We start from the raw sequence: 21,815 nt of genomic DNA on the forward strand, positions 1-21,815 counted from the left end.
TAGATTGGCCATGCTAAATTGCCTATAGTATCCAGGGGTGTGCAGACTAGGTGGGTTAGCCACGGTGAATGCATGGTTACAGGGATAGGGTAGGGTGTGGGTCTGAGAGGGATGCTCTTCGGAGGGTCAATGTGGACTAGATGCGCAGAATTGCCTGCTTTCACACTGTAGGGATTCTATGAAAAAGGGATGTGGTCCTGCAGAGTGAACATAGGGAGTTGGGCAGGAGTTTCAAAAGCCAGGATCTCAAGGGCAGTAATCTCTGGATTATTCTCGGTGCCATGTGCTAATGAGTAGAAATACGAAGATGGGGCAGATGAATGTGTGGCTGAGGAGTTGGTGCAGGGGGCAGGGATTCAGACTTTTGGATCATTGGGATCTCTTCTGTGGTAGAATTGCCCTGTACAAGAGGGTTGCACCTGAACAGGCGGGTAATCAAAATCCTGGTGGGGAGATTTGCCAGAGCTACACAGGAGGGTTTAAACTAGTCAGACAGTGGTGAGGGGACCCTAAGCAGGAGTGCGATAAGAGAAAAGGTTGGTACTTGTACAGAAGTTAAAGAGAGCAAGTTACCTAACCATGGCAAGAGCACAGTGGAGAACAAGGGAATACTGAATTAAACTGCATTTATTTCAATGTAAGAGGCCTGACAAGTCAGTCAGATTAACTCAGAGCATAGATGAGAGCATGGGACTGGGATATGATAGCTATTACAGAAACATGGCTGACAGAGGGATAGGACTGGCAGCTTAATGTGTTCCAGGGTACAGATGCTATAGGAAGGATAGAAAGGGATAAAAGAGAGGAGGGGTAGCAGTGCTTTTGATTAGGAAAAACATCACGGCAGTACTTAGAGAGGATGTTCCTTGGGGATTGTCCAGTGAAGCAATATGGGTGGAACTGAGAAATCAGAAGGGGATGGTCACTCTGATGGAATTGTATTGTAGGCCCTCCAATAGTCAGTGGGAAATTGAGGAGCAAATATTTAGGGAGATCGCAGATAGTTGTAAGAATAGCAGAGTTGCAAAAGTGGATTTTAACTTTCCAAACATAGACTTGGAGCCATAGTGCTAAGGGCGTGGATGGGAAGAAATTTATGAAGTGTGTCCAAGAAAACTTCCTCAATCAGTATGTAGATGGCCCTAGTAGAGAAGGGGCAAAACTCAATCTCCTCTTGGGAAATAAGACGGGACAAGTGACTGAGGTGTTGGTGGGGGGATCACTTTGTGACTAGTGACCATAATTCTATTGGTTTTAAAATGGTTATGGGAAAAGATAGGCCTGGTCCACGAGTTAAAGTTCTAAACTCGGCAAGGTCAGTTTTGACGGTATTGGACAGGAACTTCCAAAAGTTGGTCGGGGGATGCTGTTCGCGCACAAAGGCACGTCTGACAAGTGGGAGACTTTCAAAAATGAGATAATGAGAGTTCAGTTCAGCATGGTTCTGTTAGTGTGAAGGGAAAAGCTGGCAGGCGTAGGCAATACTGGATGACTAGAGATATTGAGGCTCTGGTCAAGAAAAAGAAAAGGAGGCATATGTCAGGTATAGACAGCTGGGATCAAGTGTAACTCAAGGGATTCACGGGGTGTAGGAGTATACTTGAGATGGAAATCAGGGGGGCAAAAAAAGGGACATGAGATAGCTTTGGCAGATCGGGTTAGGGAGAATCCGAAGAGATTCTACAAGTATATTAAAGGCAAAAACATAACTAGGGAGAGAATAGGGCCCCTTAAAGATTACCATGGTCATCTATGTGTGGAACCACAGGAGATGGGTGAGATCCTATATGAATTAGGTTGTAGACATGCTTGTTGAGCCGGTGGGTTTGGTTGCAAACGTTTGGTTACCTTGCTAGGTAACATCATCAGTGCATCTCCGGTGAAGCATTGGTGTTCAATCCTACTTCTTTGTATATTTGTTTGCTGGGGTGGTTGCTATTACTTCTGGTTTTGCTTCTCAGTGGTTTGTACACAGGTTCTAATTTGGTATGTTTGTTGGAGTACCAGGCCTCCAGGAATTCCCTGGCATGTCTCTGTTTGGCTTGTGCGATTATCGATGTGTTGTCCCTCGTTGTCAGTGTGTAGTGAGACAAGTGAGAATTGCTCGTGTCTCCTGGTGGCTAGTTGGTGTTCGTGTATCCATATTGTCAATTTTCCTCCAGTTTGGCCTCTTCAGTGTTTCTCACAGTCCTTGCATGGTATTTTGTATATTACCCTAGTTTTGCCGGTTTTGGGTTATTGACGAATGTAAAGGACGCCATACCCGGGGCAACTATTTCACCCAGAAGGTGGTGCATATGTGGAATGAACTGTCAGAGGAAGTGGTAGAGATGAGTACAGTTATAACTTTTAAGAGACATTTGGACAGTTACATGGATAGGAATGGTTTAGAGGGATTATAAGACAAATGGAGGCAAATGGAACTAATTAGAACACAAATAGGAGCAGGCGTAGGACATCTGGCTCCTTGGGTCTGCTCTGTCATTCAATAAGATCATGGATGATCTTTTCACGGACTTGGCTCCACTGACCTGCCCGCTCACTGGGTTCAATTTAGGAAACCTGGTTGACGTGGACAAGTTGTGCCAAATACCATATGACTCTATAACTTGTCTTCCCATCTATTTTTGTCATTTGCAAACTTGCCTACAGTATATTCACTTTTCTCATCCAAGTAATTGTGGCCCTAGCACTGATCCCTGTAGCACTTCACTTGCTATATGTTGTCATCTTGAAAATGCTTCCCACCCCTTCTTCCCTTTTCTGTCTTCTTTGAGCTACCCAGTCCTCTAGCTTTGCTTATATACTACCTCCAATACTGTGGGCTTGTCTTATTAAGTAGTTTAACATGTGGTACTCTGCCAGATGTCTTCTAAAAATCCAAATATATTCCATCCACTGCTTCCTCCTTTGTCTACCCTGCTTTTATCTCCTTAAAGAATTCTAGTAAATTAGTCAGGCGTGATGTCCCTTTATGAAGCCATGCTGACTTTGTGATCATATTGTGTTTCTCTAAATGTTCTGTTATTACATCCTTCAGATTGGATTCTAACATTTTATCAATAGCGGACATTAAACCAGCCTATAGTTAACTGATTTTTAATTTCCTCCATTTCAATAAAGGTATTACGTGGGCAGTTTTTTTCGATTCTCTGGGACTTCTCCAGAATGTTAGGATTCTTGGAATATCATTACTAGTGCCAGTGCATCCACTATCTCTGTAACTACTTCCTTTAATATCCTAGGATGCATTCCATCAGGTCCGAGAACTTACTAGTTTTTAGCTCCAATAGTATCCCTAGCATTTTTTTTCTAGTGGTAGTTATTGTATTTATTTCATCACATCTTTTTCCCCCATGATTATTTAGTAATTTAGGAATGCTGTCAGTGTCTTCTACTGTGAAGACTGATGGAAATTATTCAATTCCTCTGCCATTAAAAGTTATGTCTTCTATCTTTAAATATGTATGCAAAAAATGTAGGCTCTTGTGATAGTGCGTGGGGCCCCCAATTGTAAGTACTTCCTTTTGAATACAATTCTATCACATTTCTTGTGAAATAGATTGTTTAAGTCTGTTGCAAATACTTTATGCATTATAGAAGTTTTACTTACAAGCAGATTCACCAGTCACTTAACTGAACTGATCAGAGGTTAAAGCATTGTGGTAAATTAAAGAAAATGGTGCAGACATTCAAAATCGGGATCAGTCCCTGGAAAAAAGGAGCTAGAATTAGCATCTTGGGTCCATGACCTTTTGAGTCAAATCAGAAGTTTGCAATGTGAACACCATCTTACTGTCATTAAGAGCATGTTTCACAAATGGTGATCGTGGCAACTATTGTTGATTGTTGTAAAAACTGTCTGATTCACTAATGTCCTTTTAGGGATAGAGATTCACCATCTTTACCAGGTCTTGCCTACCTTTGACTCCAGACCCACAGCAAAATGCTTAAGTCGCTCAATTTGAGAACAGTTATGAATTGCAATAAATGCTGAACTTCGCAGCAATGCCCATGTCACATGAAAGAATAAAAATTATATGTAAATGTAGTAGCGTTTACAACTTTAATAATGCTTAATTTTAGAGGCATCGTGCACAAAATTAGAAAAAACAATAATGTTGATGTTTCACAAAATCATGAGTGTCTTTTAAGCAGTTTATTGATTGTAAATTGCCACTCTAGGATTGTTCTGATGGAATGGAAGATTTGAGAGGTTAATTTTGATTCGAACATTTTAGTGAGACTTGATATGCATAGAATACAATGAAGGTGATTATGATTTGTAATTAGATGTAAAGCTGTGGTTTGCCTGTTCTAGCTGATGAGAAATGTTCTAGCTTTGTATATTTCACCTGAAATTAAAATACTGTTTGTTGTTTCTGAAGCACAAAACAAAATACTGTTTTTAGAATCATATTTAGTTAATGGTATCTGACATATGTACTGAAGGCCCTGAAGTACAACTAAAATGGGAATAAATTGTGGCATGGTTTCATGGTACTAAAGTGCTGTTTGTTTGGTGCATTTCTGAGTTATACTGTATACAGTGTGATTAACTTTGATTCAGAACCACCTATTAAATGTCCAGAACAGTAAAATCCTGGCGAAGTGATAAGGTACAGGTGTGTATGTTTGAAAGCAAAATTGTGCTAAGCTGTAATAGCACTTCACTTGAAGAAACTTACTGAGACATAAATAGGACTGAAACCCAGCATATCCAAAATCAGTGCCACATCCCTCCCCCAAGAATATAAACTATATTTCACTGAACTGTGGATGGTGGAATTGTTCTATATATAATGGCATTAGAGGCACAAAATTAGCATTTGCACTTGGTTATACAATAGGGAGCATGTTTATTTGTGAAGTGGACTGTAAATTACTTCAGGAAGATGCTTGGCTGAACTTAAAAACCAGTATAGATGGGAACGGAGAAAAGAAATAAAAGGAAGAAGAGTCAGAACCCCCAAAAATTATCATCTACATATTAAAAGGATAGAGTCATTTAGGGGTCAGAAACAAGAACTATTTGTGAAGCAGTGCTGATTTACTCAAGACAAGGAAGTGGGAATATCGCAATAAAAGAGGAGGAAGTAGAGAAATTGGTTGAGATAAAAATAGAGGCGCTACTGAAAAGATGAGCAGTGATCAAACTGGAGAAGTCAGCCAGTCTGGAAGCAATGCATCCTAGTTTGTAGAAGAGTAAAAATTTTGGGAACTACAGCCACCAACTCCTCATCTTCCATCAAAAAATGAGGAGGGGGATAAACCTGATGTACCTGTTGCCAATCTGCCTAATGTCAGTGATGAAATATTGAGAGGCATAAATCCATGCAAAATGAATTGACACTTGGAAAACTATATGGGCTAATAAATGAAAGTGAGCACGGCTTTGTTGAAGGTAAATACTGATTCACATATCTGAACTCTTTGAAGGAATGGAGAAGATAGTTGAGTCACGGGGTTGAGCATATGGATTTCTAGAAGTTGTTTTAATAAAGCACAGCAAAATAGATCTGTTAGCAAGATTGAAGCCTCTGGAATTAAAGTGGCTGTGTGAATATAGAATTGATATGGATTAAAAGCAGGAAATAGAGATGAATGGTTATTTTTCAGATGAGGGAAACATGCAGTGGAATCCCTGGGAGTAAGTTTGTTTTTGGGACTGCTGCACTTTTCAATACTATATATTAAAGACCAAAGCTTGTGTCTGCAGGCATAATTTGAAGGTTTGTGGAAAACAAACTTGAAAAAATCTTTAAAAATGTGGAGAACAGTAAGACTTCAGAATGACCCAAAGTGAAATGCGAAGATACACGGCCAATGAGCTTTAACTCAGGAGTGTAAACAGATTAGTTTTGGTGGGGAGCACATAAACTGAATGGTACAAGTTTTAAATGAGTTCAGGAACGGACCTGGGGTTTATACGCAGAAGTCATTATGGCAGGGTTGTGAAGGCTATTTAAAAAGATGTACAGTGCTGGATCCTTGGCTTTTACAGAGAGAGAGAAAGCTATAAAGTATCAAAATAAAGGAGTTAAGCTAAACTTTTATAAAATAGGTGAGGTCGCAACTGAAGTAATGAGTCCAATTCTCGCAGTGGGGATGTTGCAGAGGAGATTTGCTGTTGTTGTACCAGGCATGAAAGAATTCAGTTGTGTGAAGAGGCTGGAGAAGCTGGATTTGCTCTCACTTGGGCAGAAGAGGTTTTAGAGAGATTTGACTAAGACTGTCAGGGAGTTTTAATAGTATAAATAAAGAGAATTGTTTCTAGAGATAGGATTAATGACAAGATGACAACAGCAGACACTAATTTTATACCATGAGTTTTGAGGGATTGAGTAAGCTGTGAAGTGTTACACGAGGTGGCACAATTATAAAGGGGAAAGAGACAGCCTCAGATTTGTAAATCCTTTAAAGGAAAACTGGTGTAAAAGCCATAAACGAATAGGGGATTGCATGTTTTATATATGATGGCAGAGAGCAAAGTAATGCTAAATCTGTACGAATCATTGACTAAGCCAAGTGAGAATGCTACGTTGTTTTGAATATTGTTCTTTATAAATTATACCAAGATAATGGAGAACATGTAGAAGAGATTCCAAAGATATGTTGAGTGCGATGCACTAGAGTCATCGTCATTTAGCAAGGAAACTGACTCTTCGGTCTAACTCGTGCATGCCAACCAGATTTTCCAAACTAAACTAGTCCCATTGGCCTTTATCCCTCTGAATCTTTCCTTTTTACCAGTTCAAGCACGCTAGCTCAGTGGTTAACACTGCTGCCTCACAGCACCAGGGACCCGGGTTCAATTCCAGCTTTGGGTGACTGTCCGTGTGGAGTTTGTATATTCTCCCCGTGTCTGCGTGGGTTTCCTCCCACAGTTCAAAGATGTGTAGGTTTGGTGGATTAACCCTGCTAAATTGCCCAGAGTGTCAAGGGATGCGTAAATTAGGTGGATTTGCCTTGAGAAATGCAGCGTTACAGTGATAGGATAGGGAGGTGAGTGTGGGTAGGATGCTGTTGAGATTCAGTGTGGACTTGTTGGACCGAATAGCCTGTACCCACACTGTAGGGATTCTATGATGATGAAAAAGATTACTGAGTTTTTAATGAACTCACTGCCTAAAAGGATGGTAGAGGCTGGAATCCTCAAGTCATCTGAGTATGTAGATGAGCACTTAAAATGCCGTAGCTTAGAAAGGTACAGGACAAGTTCTGTAAAATGGAATTAGAGTAGATAGATACTTGAACATGATGGGCTGAAGGGCCTTTTTTTGTGCTATAAAAACTTTTTCCAGAGCCAACTCTCGATGTTTTTGAATGCCTTTGAGGTATAAGGTCAGGTAAGGTAGGGTGTGAAAAACAGAAAATGAAGGCTTTTTAAAATTATTTTAAAATGCATCACTATTTTCATTTTTTTTTGATATTGAGCTCATTTGCAGGCAAATTGTGCTATAAATGGGCTTCCTCAAAGGTTCAGTAAATAAATTTGCATGTATAAACTAGACCTTTCATCCAGAAAACATTGATATTGGGGTGTTCAAAATTGAATAGTTTGAAGAAAATGGGGAGGCAGTGGATAATACCTAGTGATATTATCACTGGACTGTTGATGCAGAGACCCAGATAATGTTCTGGGGACTGGGTTCAAATCCTGCCACGGCAGATGGTGACATTTGAATTCTTTTAAAATGTCTGAAATTAAGAATCCTAATGATGATTATGGATCCATTGTCGATTGCCTGAAAAACCCGCCTGGTTCACTTAGGTCTTTTAGGGAAGCAAACTGCCAGCCTTACCTGGTCTGGCCTACATGTGACTCCAGACTGACAGCAATGTAGTTGACTCTCAACTGCCCTCTGAGCAATTAATACTGCCTGGTCAGCAATGCCCTCATCCTGTGAATGAATAAAAACATGTCAAATTTGATTGTTCTACTTGACAACGTACATGATATTTTAAACAAAAAGTAAAGCATTTATCAAAAGAATAAAGAGGCTATTAGGAAGTATTGGGTTGTTAATGTGTGAAATATTCAACCAGAAGCAATGATTTGAATCTTAGTAATATTTAGAAGTGGATGAACATTATTTTTAGGAATATGTTATAGGGAAGAGGGGATGGATAGATTATGAAAGAGCAATGATATGCTAGGTGTAAAAATTCTATGATTTGAGAAGATATTGGAAAGATGTGTGTGTTGTTTGTACCGGCAGCACGATGGCTCATTGGTTAGCACTGCTGCCTCACAACGCCAGGAACCCAGGTTTGATTCCAGCCTCGGGCAACTGTCTGTATGGAGTTTGCACATTCTCCCCGTCTCTGCATGGGTTTCCTCTGGGTGCTCCAGTTTCCTCCCACAGTCCAAAGATGTGCAGGCTAGGTGGATTGGCCATGCTAAATTACCCATTGTATTCAGGGATGTGCAGGCTAGGTGGGTTATAGGGGAATGGGTCTGGGTGGGATGCTCTGAGGGTCGGTATGGTCTTGTTGGGCCAAAGGGCCTGTTTCCATGCTGTAGGGATTCTATGATCTAAAAGGAAATACAACCGGAGAAATAATATTATAGCAATTGATTTAATTTAGTTGTGGAAATGCTGCTTATGGATGCATAATGTAGTCTAAAGATCACTTATTGATATAGGATCAGAACTGCTGAGTTAATTTAAATTTATGTACCTTGCTGTTCACACAGTAATATTAAATAATTGATTTTGTTCTTCTATGAACAGTGTTAGCAAAGTTTTCTAAAATTAATTTTACTGATTTGTGAAGTATTTCCAATTCTTTGCCGACTGATATGTCTTTAGGACCCAGCGAAGGAGATTGGCAGATTTGTGGTTAGACGTATGACCGGTTGCGCATTAGGACCCGGGGAGGGAGCAGGCTTTCAGTTCTGTTGTCTGAGTGGATTGAAAATTCGCCATGAGTCTGTCGTTTTAGGCCCTGGCGGTGCAGTGTCAGTAGAATTTGTTATCCCGTTTGATTGAGGGCAGAGAAAACGCATACTTTGTATAGTACAATTAGGTCTGTAGGGAATCAAGTTGAGTTTCAATTTTGCATTGCGGGGAAAGGGCAGTTGCTAATGGTGAGTTTGAATGTGTTTGTAGTGAGTGGTGTTTGACCCGACTCTCTGTTTCATTGCAGCAAACCAAGATGGAGTACGAATGGAAACCCGATGAGCAAGGGCTCCAGCAAATTCTGCAGCTACTGAAGGAATCGCAGTCTCCAGACACGGCCATACAGAGATCCGTTCAGCAAGTATCCTTTGCAAAAGCGGCCGGGCCTGACTTATTTTTCTTAAAAATGTTCGTCATCACAAGCTCGAGGAATTCTTCGTGCGTCGTATTCGAGACGGGCGAATCAAGAATGAAGTAGTTTAAGGTTGTGCCCCAGTCGAAGAGACTGAGGGAGACGCTTCCCCTGTTTGGAAATCTCTTTTTTAATTTAAATATTTCGTACAGCTTTTTTTTAAACCTTTTAAGTGATTTGACGCTTCCATATTATGGATACAAAGCGCCACCACCAGACTGAGCTTGAAGCCTATGGCGTACGCAGTTTTACGGAACCTTTTTTAACTGGTGCTTTAACGCGAATGGCATGCTTAACACACAATCGCCATGCGCCTCACGTTGTATAAATTGGGTGATGGGGGAGGTGAATATTGTAATATGTTGTTTTAATTACTGCGGATACCTTTATTCATTCCATTTGAACGATGCATTTACATGTGTTTTGCAGATTACATTATTTGATAAACTATTAAAATAACTTTTAATAAATTACGCTGTTTTAACATCTCTATTTTAACTGCAGGACTGTACCATGTTTTGATTTCAGACATGCTATATTTTTGTGGTTGCTTCAATGTTTCCTTAGCTGCTGCTTAAGAAACTGGAGCAACTTAATCAATATCCTGACTTCAATAACTATCTAATTTTCGTTCTGACAAAGTTAAAATCAGAAGGTAGGTGCTTTTTGGTACTTTTTGGTTATATTTACCGACTCATTCTAGTTTGCTTTCAAACAGTTATCTGACTGAAAAATATGTCTCAACAGTTTATGTATAATAAATCTTTGGCAAAAGAGATAAACAAGGAAACATTTTACAAGTGTTTACTTTCTAAAATGCTTAGCAGCATTTTTTATTTTATAAATTTCAAATTTTTGAGATATTTGTGTGCCAATTTTGGTACCAGCTAATCATAGAATCCATTCAGTGTGGAAATAGGCCCTTCGGCCCCACAAGTCACACTGGCCCTCAGACCGTCTCCCTTAGATCCATCCCCTGATAACCCACCTAATCTACACATCCCTGAACACTACAGGCAATTTAGCATGGCCAATCCACCTAGCCTGCATATCTTTAGACTGTGGGAGGAAACTGGAGCACCTGGAGGAAACCCATGTAGACAAGGGGAGAATGTGCAAACTCCACACAGATGGTTGCCCGAGGGTGGAATCGAACCTGGGTCCCTGGCGCTGTGAGGCAGCAGTGCTAACCACTGAGCCACTGTGCTGCCCCTAATCATTTAGCTCATCATGTATCCTCCCTTGGTGGTCATCTGGACTATGGATCATTAGTTAAAACATCTTCCTTTAAAAAATAGTTTGCATGTAAATTTGAATTTATTCAGCTGTATTCAGTTTATAGGTACATGTATGTTCATAACCAACAGGAGCTATCGGCTACTGAAATTAAGGATCAAAATTTCTAACGCTACTTCTAAATCCAGTGTTAGGTATTTAATTTATGTGCAGGCTTGTCTTTTTCTAATTGAACATTGGAAATATAGTAAAAAAGGCTAATGGCTTAAATTAACTTCAACCACTTCAGGTTTTGGTGAGTCTATCCATCAATTAAATTTCTGCATTCTAGTCTTGTAATGACTGTGTGTCATGTGACTTAACTTTTAATTCTAATCTGATAAATGGCAGAAAGACAATGCAAATTCAGATATATTACAAGTTCTCTTTGGTAAGACAGTATCTTTGGGTTAACTTTTCTCTTAAATGTTGTAGACAGTTTTACATTTGGTGATGACCAGATTTGTAATTCATATAGTAAAACTAGGGGAAGGAGTTTGGAAGCAGGTGTTTTGTGTAAATCTCAACCCTGATGTTACATGAAAACTGTTCAGTGCTCATCATTTGATCTGTAGAGTGAAGTTGCATGATCTGCCATTATAGTTTGTGAAACGCAAAATTTCAGTTTGTTCTGGCATTGTGAGTAGTGATGATAGGTGACTAAGGCAGAATTCACAGTTGATCTTTTTAAAACGTTTAGTGAAGAACATGTATTATTAATACGATATCTTTCATATCCTTTATTTGTCCCAAAGTGGTTTACAGATAGCAGATTGCCATTGACGTAGAATCTGTTTTGTAGCAATTAAAGCTATTTGCATAGATGATGGAGAAAATCTCTTAATAAAAGTAAGATACTGTGAATTCTAGAAATCTGACATAAAAACAGAAACTGCTTCAGCATTTAAGGCAAATGGCATTTCAAGTCCATGGTCTTTTATCTGAAATGACTTATTTTGTTTTGGTGGTGTGGTGTGGTGTGGTGTGGAGTGAACAGCATTGGCCAGGATATTTCAAAGGAAATAAAGTACCAGGTTAATGTGTCACCTGTCAGGTGGTTTCGTGATAGGGAAGTGACTTGAATTAATATTCATTTATCACATGGTCCAGTTATGTTGATAGTGGCTCAACTTTCTCATTGTTTACTTTGTGATCTGTTCAAACTTACTATAGTGTTTGCTGCAAACATTTGCAAAATGGGACAGTAATGGAGGAGGTAAAATTTTGTTGCGTAATTTTAGTTTTTGATGCAAACGTCCTGATGTTGAGATTTATGTTTTTAAGGTAATGTTGGGGGTATTTTTAAGAATTGAGACATGCATAATGCTGTACTGATTAGGAGCCGTGAAAACTTTGTTTTTGGCTGACAGACGAACTTGCAATAAAAATAATGCAGATCGAAAACATCAATTCTGTTTCTCTCTTCATAGATGAGCTACAACTGCTGAGCATTTCCAATATTTTCTGGCATCCATAGTGTTTTACTTTTTCTTTAGACGGTGTTACAACTTTGACTCAAGAAATAAATTTAATTTGACTTTGAGGTGTCCCTAGCATCTAAAGTACTTACAATTTATATTCAGAGAGAAGATTTTCCTTGAGATTTGTTGGGATGATTGCTGTACAAATACTTTCGAGAAAAGTTCCTGAAATATGGCAACAATGGATAGACAGTGGCTATATAAAGTATGCATCAAGGCTGTCTTCACCCTTGTACCCAGCTCTAATTATTTTCACCCAGATAAAGTGCATGTTTTAGAATAATTGTCAGTTAGTTTTCTAAAGCACAAGTTGCACAAAAAAAATGACTTCCGCGTTCAGGAAGTAACCACCAATGTACTTTGCGAGACTAGTGGCTCTGCCTACAGTTTGCAGTCACTTGATTTCCAGACTTTTTCTTTAAAAAGACATTTAAAAGTAGTTATTTTAGTCCAAATACTATTTGAGACCCAGTGAAGTTATTACTTGTTCAAATTAAAAAATAGATGATTTCTTCTTTGCTAACTGGTTTGAATTTGCATTTTCATATCAGCATCTGGAGTGAATCCTATCAACTCAGTATGCACATAATGCACAGACTGTAATGTAGACCTAAATGAATTAAATACAGTAATGCCTCATTAGCAGAGGTAATATTCACCATACTAAATCACTTTGTGTGGGGCGTGCTTATTTTAATTTTAGATTAAACTGGACATTTGTTTGCATTGTTGAAACCAATAATAAACATGCATGTGGTAAGTGCATAGTATTTTCTTCAGAATGTGAAGAGAAGCCTGATTCATATTTTGATTGCAGACTGTTAGAACAGAAGCTGTTACTAAAGAGTGAACGTGTTACACTTTATAGTTCTGTACTGGATGTGCTATTTGCTATATTATAAAGGATTCATAATGACCATTGCAATTAATTTAGAAATTAATATAATTTTGAATGTGAATTCACAGTAAGTTGAAAATATAAAATACAAGTATACAAAGTTGAACATAAACTTTTTGGTGTTTGTTGTATTATCCACTGTTACTTTTATTCAAGAAGTGTGACATAAAGAATTCCCTGAGTTGGATTCTTAGAAATATGTAAATTCAAAATCATCTATTACCTGTTAGACCATAGACAATTGTGAAGGTGCATCAGAATTTTTAAACTGCTTTGTTTGAGATCTTTGGTAAAAATTTTGAAGAACTGTTAACTTTACTTGGGTGAGTTTCACAATAATTGTAACTATACATAGGCTACCACTTCTCAAAGAATCACAAATCAATTGAAAACCTGTTCTATGCACAAATTGGTTGGCAGCTTGTCTGTACTGTATACTGACCAGCTGACTTGAACCTACAATGCAGGCTGCATCTGGTTAGAATTTGAATTTTAGTGCAACCTGGTATGGTTGGAACCCCAGGTACATAGTTTAATCCTTGGGGGATGGGGATGGGGATGGGGATTTCCCAGTGTGCAAATCAATTTAAGAAAATTGTAGAAAAGCTGATATAGGTAAGAGTTAGCCATGCCATTTGAAGAACATCAGAGATAAGAAGTGCCAATGAAGTGGGTTAGTTCTGATTTTGCTGTTTTAACAATAATGGAAAATGTACTACAAAGGCTTTCAGCGGTATTCTCTGTATATCTTTGATTTTAGTTTTTGTGTTTTTTGCTAACTTTTTCCACATCTTATTCCTCACTGCAAACATTGGGATTAAAATGTAGATGAAGATGAGTTGTTTAATGGTTTGTTCCATTTTCCAAATGTTTAGCATATAGTTGTATATGGAAAAGCAATTTTAATACATTCATGTACAAATGATCATTTGAAATACTGCATTGTATTTGACCTGAAATGTAGTGACTGCTTGGTTCCAGTGTATAGTGAAATGGTTTCTCTTTGTTTACTTTCAGCAGTTGATTGTGTCAAAAAGAGAGTTACGTTAGCTGAAATTTAAATTCTGAATGGAAAGATTGCTAGTTAAATTAGTCTTTGATCATAAATGTCAGGCAAAAGATTTTTTTGTGACATGAAAATATGAAGGTTTTTTTAGGGAGTCAGCAACTGAAACAGGCGATAGCCTACTGGTATTATTGGTGGACTGTTAATCCAGAGACCCAGATAACGTTCTGGGGACCCAGGTTCGAATCCTGCCACGGCAGATGGTGGAATTTGAATTCAATAAAATATCTGGAATTAAGAATCTAATGATGACTGTGAATCCATTGTCGATTTTTGGAAAAACCCATCTGGTTCACTAATGTCCTTAAGGAAGGAAACTGCCATCCTTACCTGATCTGGCCTATATGTGACTCCAGACCCACAGCAATGTGGTTGACTCTAACTGCCCTTTGGGCAATTAGGGATGGGCAGTAAATGCTGCCTCACCAGCGCCGCCCTCATCCCTTGAATGAATTTTTAAAAAATGTATAGAATTGGATCCAAAAGCAAAATACTGAAGATGTTGGAAAACTGCAGTAAAGACATGGTATTGATAGAAACTGTCATCAGGCAGGATTACATTTCATCAGAACTAGGAAAGGTTTGGGCAATAAGTTTTAAACATTTTTTTCATCCAGTGTTTACTTGTTTCACTCCTGCATTGTGGAGATCTCTATTTTTACTTTCTACTCTCTACATCTTTGAAAACTTCACCCATTACTTTTGACTAAGTTCTCAGTCAGCATTCTAATCTTTCTTTCCATTGTTTGATTCCTAGTTTCTGTTGCTGTCTCTCAAAATCCTCCCTACTGTGAAGCATCAAACCGTTGTTTACCATAAGCAACACAACTTGCACAAGTTCTGAAGTGTGGCTTGTTTTATTTTAGAATATTCACAGTTATATTTCCCAATGCTCTCATTTACTTGGCACATTCTATTTGGAGATCTTAGTACTGTTGAGAAAATCTGAGCACTTCGTTTTGTTCACTGGCTTTGTTGTATCTGTTAATGAATTTATTGAATGGGGCAAATCTTATGGTCTGTTCTGTTTCCTATGTGAAATTGGATTAATTACAGTTTATCTGTGGCTGGACCGTTGTCATAGAGCCATACAGCTTGGAAACAGACCCTTTGGTCCAACCAGTCCATGCTGACCATTTTCCCAAACTAACCTAGTCCCGTCTGCTTGTGCCTGGCCTACATCCCTCCAAGCTCACCCCCACATCCCCAAAAAATTCTTGAACCTATCCAAATGTCTTTCAGATGCTGCAACTGTATCTACATCCACCACTTTCCAACAATTTGTGCTGTACTGCCTAGCCCCTAATCATCTATCAATCACAATTCATCTAAACATCCACAGCCTGTATTCTTTGACATAGAGACACAGAAAATAGGAGCAGGAATAGCCCAATTTGCTCTTTGAGTCTGCCTCGCTATTTGTGACAATACTGTGCCTTTGAGAAATGTGTTCTGTCCTGTTTCTCCTGCGGAGGGATGTTGTTACAGTGGTGTGCAGAAATGTCACCTTCAGACAGGCAGTTATGGAGTCATACAGTATGGAAACAGACCCGCCAGTCCAACCATTCCATGCCGCACATAATTCCAAACTAAGCTAGCCCTAACTGTCTGCTTCTGTCCCGTATCTCTCCAAACTTTCCTATTCGTGTACTTAACCAAAAGTCTTTTAACTGTTGTGATTGTGCCCACAAACAGCTTTGAGTTCTCCCTATGTGTGTTTTTTTTAAACGAAGGCAAGACGATCAGTGGGTAGGGTCATGCTCTCAGACCAAAAAGATTTTGCTGTTGCTTTCAGTTAGTTGGTGGTTTGTGCTGGCTGCTGGAACTGAAAGCTTGAGTTCTCTGCAGCTGGAGTGAAGTCTTAGACAGTGAGGCTTCCGCGCTTAAAAAAAAATCAAAGAGGGCAGATTGTTTCTTTCGGTGTTTCCTTCTGCTGGACTGGAGAGAGATAGGATGTGAGAATAATAACTATGTGGCTGAATTGCCTTTACCAAGGGTGTGTTTATGGGATGCTGCCTGCATTGGAACAGTTGATGATTAGGGTTAAATAATATTTTAAGTATTTCAATAGAGTAAAGATATGTACATATTCTTCTTGTATTTTGACTGTTGTAAGAATAAAATGTGCTTTGATTAAAACTCTGTGGTGGACCAATTGAGTCCTATCTGGAACACTGCCTTACATTTGCCTTTTAAAAAATATTAAAGTTAGGGTCTAGGCTATCTCCATAATATACTTTGTAGAGGGTGCGAGGGGTCTTGTATGGTTCATGACATCATGGCTAGACACACAACATAATAGCCTGTTTCACTTTCTCCCCCATAACTGTTGATCACTTTAGCCCCAAATGCTATATTCAACTCTTCCTTGAAATCATACAATGTTTTGGCCTCACCTGCTTTCTGTGGTAGCAAATTCCACAGGCTTACCACTCTAGGTGAAGAAATTTCTCCTCCTTTCAGTCCTAAATGGTTTACTCCATGTCTTCAAACTGTGACCCCCTGGTTCTGAATTCCTATCATGGGGAGTGTGCTTCCTGCACTTACCCTGTGTAGTCCTGTTAGAATTTTATAGGTTTCTGAGAGGTCAAGCCTCATGCTTCTGAGCTCAGAAGAATATAATTATAACTGATTCAATCTCTTCTTGTACATCAGTCCTGCCATCCCAGAAATCAGTCTGGTAAACCTTCGCTGCACTCTGTCTATTGCAAGAACATTGTTCACCAGATAAGGTGACCAGAACTGCACATACTATCAAAGGTATGGTCTTACTATAGCCCTATACAATTGCAGTAAGACATCCTTGCTGCTGTATCCAAATCCCCTCCCTATGAAAGTCAACGTACCATTTGACTTATCAATTGTCTGTCTGTTGCATCTGTATGCTCACTTTGTGATAGGTGTATGTAGACATCCAGGTCCAGTTGCAAATTCCCTGTTTCAATTTATAGCCATTCAGATAATAATCCACCTTTCTGTTTTTGCTCCCAAAATGAATAACCTCTCTCATATCCACATTATTTTGCATCTTCCATCCTTTGCCCTCTCACTCAGTTTGTCCAAATCACATTGGAGCATCTGTGCATCATCCTTGCATCTCCCCCTCCCATCCACGAGCAAGACGCTCAATATATCCTGCTCATGCAAATTTTCACTACCTATGTTAGCTTTTATCCCTTCCAACTTAAAACTTTTATTCTCATATTTGCTACTCCTGGCCTTGCCATTCACTATCTGCGAGGCTTCCTCCAACTCTTTGCCTTGCTGTTGGTGGCTGTGCCTTTAACTCCCTCAGCTCTTTGTTTCAGAACTTTGCTTCCTTAAACTTTCCATCCGTCTCTATGACAGAGGCATGGAATGTTTCTCAATAGGATTAACACTAACGTGTAACAAGGCTTCAAAGTTAAGTCACTAATTAACTTTGTATTCCAATTAAGTATAACATGTAGGCCTTGGTGAAATGAAATTCGTCATAGTTGAATTAGTTAAGGGCAGTACGGTGGCTAAGTGGTTAGCACTGCTGCCTCACAGCACCAGAGACCCGGGTTCGATTCCAGCCTCTGACGACTGTCTGTGTGGAGTTTGTACATTCTCCCTGTGTCTGCGTGGGTTTCCTCCGGGTGCTCCAGTTTCCTCCCACAGTCCAAAGATGTGCAGGCTAGGTGGATTGGCCATGCTAAATTGCCCATAGTGTTCAAGGATGTGTAGATTAGGTGGGTTATAAGGGAATGGGTCTGGTGGGGAAGTTCTGAGTGTCACTGTGGACTTGTTGGGCTGAAGGGCCTGTTTTCCACACTGTAGGGATTCTGTTCTATGATCTATAGTCCCAGTGGACCACGGGCTGCTGTCCCACTAAGAAAGAGGTGATTGACAGTGGAGTTTAATCTGAAGATCGCTGTGCTTCAGACAAGGGGTGAGGTTGAGAAGGCAAACTTTTATGGTCACCTTAATTGAGCCTGCACTGTTGGTATCGATCTGCATTGTAAGTCATTTGTCCACCACTGAGTTCATATTCCATCAAATGATAGATTGTTTGGGACTGGGTAACCATTGTGAAGACTCTGAATAAATAACTGTAAGATATTGATATGAATGGAGATTCATTTAAGGTCCAGAAATGGGATGTTTCAAGAGAAATAAAGATCATCATAGGTAACTGCAGGATGTGGTAATCTGATATCTAACCTGATTGGATGATGTCACAAGAGACTTTATTTTCATGTACAAAGCAATTGCTATCACCAAGAGGTGGTGTCTCTGGCCATTTTCCCACACCCAAGGAGAATCTGAAAGGATTAATTTATTTTTTCTTAGAATGTGGGTTTTGCTAGCAAGGCCAACCTTTGTTGTCCTTGAACATGCCCTTACTAGGCCATTTCAAAGGGCAGTTAAGAATCCACTACTGTTGTGGATCTTGAATCCCAAATAGGCCAGACCAAGAAATGTTGGCAGATTTCTTTGCCTGAAGGACATTAATGAGCCGGATTTTTACGACAATCCATGATAGTTTTAGTGGTCACCTTTTACTGAGTTTGACTTTCATGCCAAATTTGTTTAATCAGATTTAAATTCCATCAACTGCACTAGTTGAATTTGAACCTATTTCTCTTGAGCCTTAGCCAAAGAGAATCTGGATTACTACCAATTACATTACCTCTGCACACTTCCCCAGGGACTTCCACTGCATACTCCCTTCTAATCGGAAAAACGCTCCTTTCCAACCATCTGGAAATTTTGTAGTTCAATTTTGAAAACTAGAATCTACTCATGATATAAGCAATTACCCTAAACAATAATTATCAAACCTTTTGCCTGAAGATTCCTAGAGAAGTCATGCAAAATTTTAATGTTTAAGAAATTTTTTGAGAAATCCTCTGGTCTCTCTGTAATGTAATCTCATTCCATTGGTCATGGAGAATATTGATGGTTGGAGTGTTGGATAAGTAGATCGCCCTGTCTTCAGTCTATGAAGTTAGTCATAGCACAGCTGTGCCATTCCAGGTGAGTTTTCAGTTCTGTTCCTACTTTGTCTGTTGTGGATGTTGAAGTTGATTTTGGGTAATCACGTCAGTTTTTCGTTAGAGAGTGGTTTAATCTTTATCTTGTTCTGCTGTTGATCAGACTAGTCCTGACCAGACTATTTCTGGTCATTGATAACCTTTCCAAACTGCTGTTGGTCAGAAACCTGACAATGGGTGCTGCCTTGAACACTGGAGTGATAGGTTGACTTTGAAATTAAGTTGTCACAAATCGACCATAAGACACAAGATGTAGGAGTAGAATTAGGTCATTTAGCTTATTGAGTCTGCTCCACCATTCAGTCATGGCCGACCATGTTTCTCAACTCCATTCTCCTGCTGTCTCTGCATAACCCTTGACTCCCTTACTAAAAAAGAACCTATCTCTCTCTGTCATAAATACATTCAATGTCTTGGTCTCCACATTGTTTGTGTCACTGAGTTCCACAGATTCAGGTGCCGCGTAATATGGGGCAAATGTTAACTAACATTTAATGCTTAATTATCAAATGTTTCAGATTGGCACTCAATTGTAATCATTAACAAGCATGCTATCTATTGACCTTGTAAAAGGGGAAGCTTCCTCGATGTGACAGCTAAGTATTTGGAACAGAGACTTCCATGAGGAACTTGTAAACCACTGTTATGTGATTACACTGATCCAGGGCTACCTTTCCTTTTTGTAAGGCATGACTCCAGCTGTTGGAGGGCTTTACCCATTCCCAATGCCCTCCAGTTTGGTGGGCTCCTTTGTTGTATTCATTATGATGTTAAAAACATCTACTCATACTTTCCCCTCACTTTATCTCTTGTGTCTCTGTGGATCAAAACTGAAGACGTTTGGAACAGTGTACTTCTAGTTGAATCCAAACTTAGCATTGGCCAGCATTTTGTTCATCTGTATGTATGATTCAGTCCATTACCAATTACATGTCTATTTGTAGGTGAAGGCTGAACTGCATTTAATTACTTTAAAATAAGATGTGTAATATGCTTGGTTTTTGTTAGCTTTTATTCAGTGTGACACTTGCTTTTGAATCAGACAGGTTCAGACTTTATTTGTAGGCATTTGAACACTCATCAAAAATGTGAATACTTAATTGAAATAGGATACTGGAGCATAAGGCTACTTCCTCATTTAGAAGGAGACTAACTAGTGCTGGTTGAAACTGAGGGTAAACACTTCTCAGGCGAGGGGAGCAGTTGAAAAAGAGTCCTTCATGCTAATCTCAGCTTGTACAGGAATTGAACTCCCATTGTTGGCATCACTTAGAATCTCAAACCAGCTGCCCAGTCAACTGAGCTAACCAAACCCTGTCATATCAAAGGCCCCAGCTTTTGAATTAGATGCAGAGGTAAAAGATTGAATTATTCGAAGAGAAGCGACATTCTCCCAATCCCTAAGCATCATATATTCTTTGGACAACAAAACTACTTTAAACATTTGGATATCTATTCTGTATAAATTAACTTACAGTAAAATAGTGACTGCACTTAAAAGTACTTTATTGGCATGGGACTGCTTGCAGGTGCCATGAGGATGTGAAAGACATAATATGAAAGTAATTCCATTTTTGCATGCATCATGTTCATACCAGTATTGCAATGGCTTTAAAAACACAATGCACCGTGTAAAAGCACTGACCTTTTCATTGTTCTATTATAGATGAACCCACGCGATCCTTAAGTGGTCTGATTTTGAAGAACAATGTGAAAGCACATTTACACAATTTCCCTAATGGGGTAACAGATTTCATTAAAAATGAGTGCCTGAAAAATATTGGTGATTCCTCACCTTTAATAAGAGCTACTGTTGGTAAGTTGTTAACTAATGTTGTCTAAGGTTTTGGAGTAGATCTGTAGCTCGGGTTGTGGGTGTTGAGGTTGGTTGGCTCGCTGAGCTCGTTTGTTGTTCCGCAGACGTTTCGTTACCGTGCTTGGTAACATCCTCAGTGCAGCCTCCGATGAAGCGTCGGTGTGTTTTCCCGCCTGATTTTTAAACTCTGGGGTCCGTTGCGATGGATTGCCTCACGTCCCGGGTTTCCTCAGTAGTGGAATGTATATGGGGTCGAGTTCAATGTGTTTATTAATAGCCTGCTTCGTGGAGTGCCATGCTTCCAGGAATTCTCGTGCTTGTCTCTGCGTAGCCTGTCCCAGGATCTTGGCGTTGTCCCAGTCGAAGTCGTGGTTCTCCTTGTCCATGTGGACTGAGATGAGTGAGTATTGGTCGTGTCTTTTTGTAGCCAGTTGGTGTTCGTGTACCCTTGTTGTTAGTTTCCTTCCTGTTTGTCCGATGTAGTGTTTCTCGCAGTCTGTGCAGGGGATCTTGTAGATGACATTGGTCCTGTCCATGGGGGGGAGTGGGTCTTTAGTTCAGGTGAGCACTTGTTGTAGGGTTGATGTGGGTTTGTGTGCCACTCTGATACCCAGCGGTCGTAGAAGTCTTGAGTTCTGACGTGTTTCTGATGTAGGGTAGTGTGATGAGTGTGTTGGGACGTGTAGAATCATTCTGATGCTGTGCCTGTAGGCATCTCCTGACCCAGTTCTTTGGATATCCATTATCCTTGAACACTTGGAAGAGGTATTCCTCCTCCTCCTCTTGGCGTAGTTCCATGTTGCTGCAGTGTGTTGTTGCCCTTTTAAATAGTGTTCGCACGCAGCTTCGTTTGTGTGTGCTGGGATGGCTACTATTGAATTTCAATACCTGGTCTGTGTGTGTGGCTTTTCGGTGTACTTTCATTTGCAGTTCCCCATTTGTC

At 39.6% G+C, this 21,815-nt stretch overlaps 1 protein-coding gene across 4 annotated transcripts in view; it reads left to right on the top strand.

The window, feature by feature from the left end:
* Positions 1 to 8,868: 8,868 nt before the first annotated feature.
* tnpo1 (transportin 1) overlaps positions 8,869 to 21,815 on the top strand; it is a 122,941-nt gene continuing 109,994 nt past the window's right edge. For 2 of the 4 annotated variants that reach the window (XM_048595391.1, XM_048595392.1), the window contains exons 1-4: positions 8,883 to 9,033; positions 9,154 to 9,267; positions 9,898 to 9,973; positions 20,723 to 20,872. In XM_048595391.1, coding sequence (XP_048451348.1) covers positions 9,163 to 9,267; positions 9,898 to 9,973; positions 20,723 to 20,872 — 331 coding nt within the window. In that variant the 5' untranslated portion in view covers positions 8,883 to 9,033; positions 9,154 to 9,162. Of the gene's footprint in view, positions 9,050 to 9,153; positions 9,268 to 9,897; positions 9,974 to 20,722; positions 20,873 to 21,815 lie in introns of all 4 variants that reach the window. The other 2 variants (XM_048595394.1, XM_048595393.1) reach the window with 2 other exon arrangements.

Source organism: Rhincodon typus, chromosome 3, assembly GCF_021869965.1.
Source record: "Rhincodon typus isolate 14 chromosome 3, sRhiTyp1.1, whole genome shotgun sequence".
NCBI lineage: Eukaryota > Metazoa > Chordata > Chondrichthyes > Orectolobiformes > Rhincodontidae > Rhincodon > Rhincodon typus.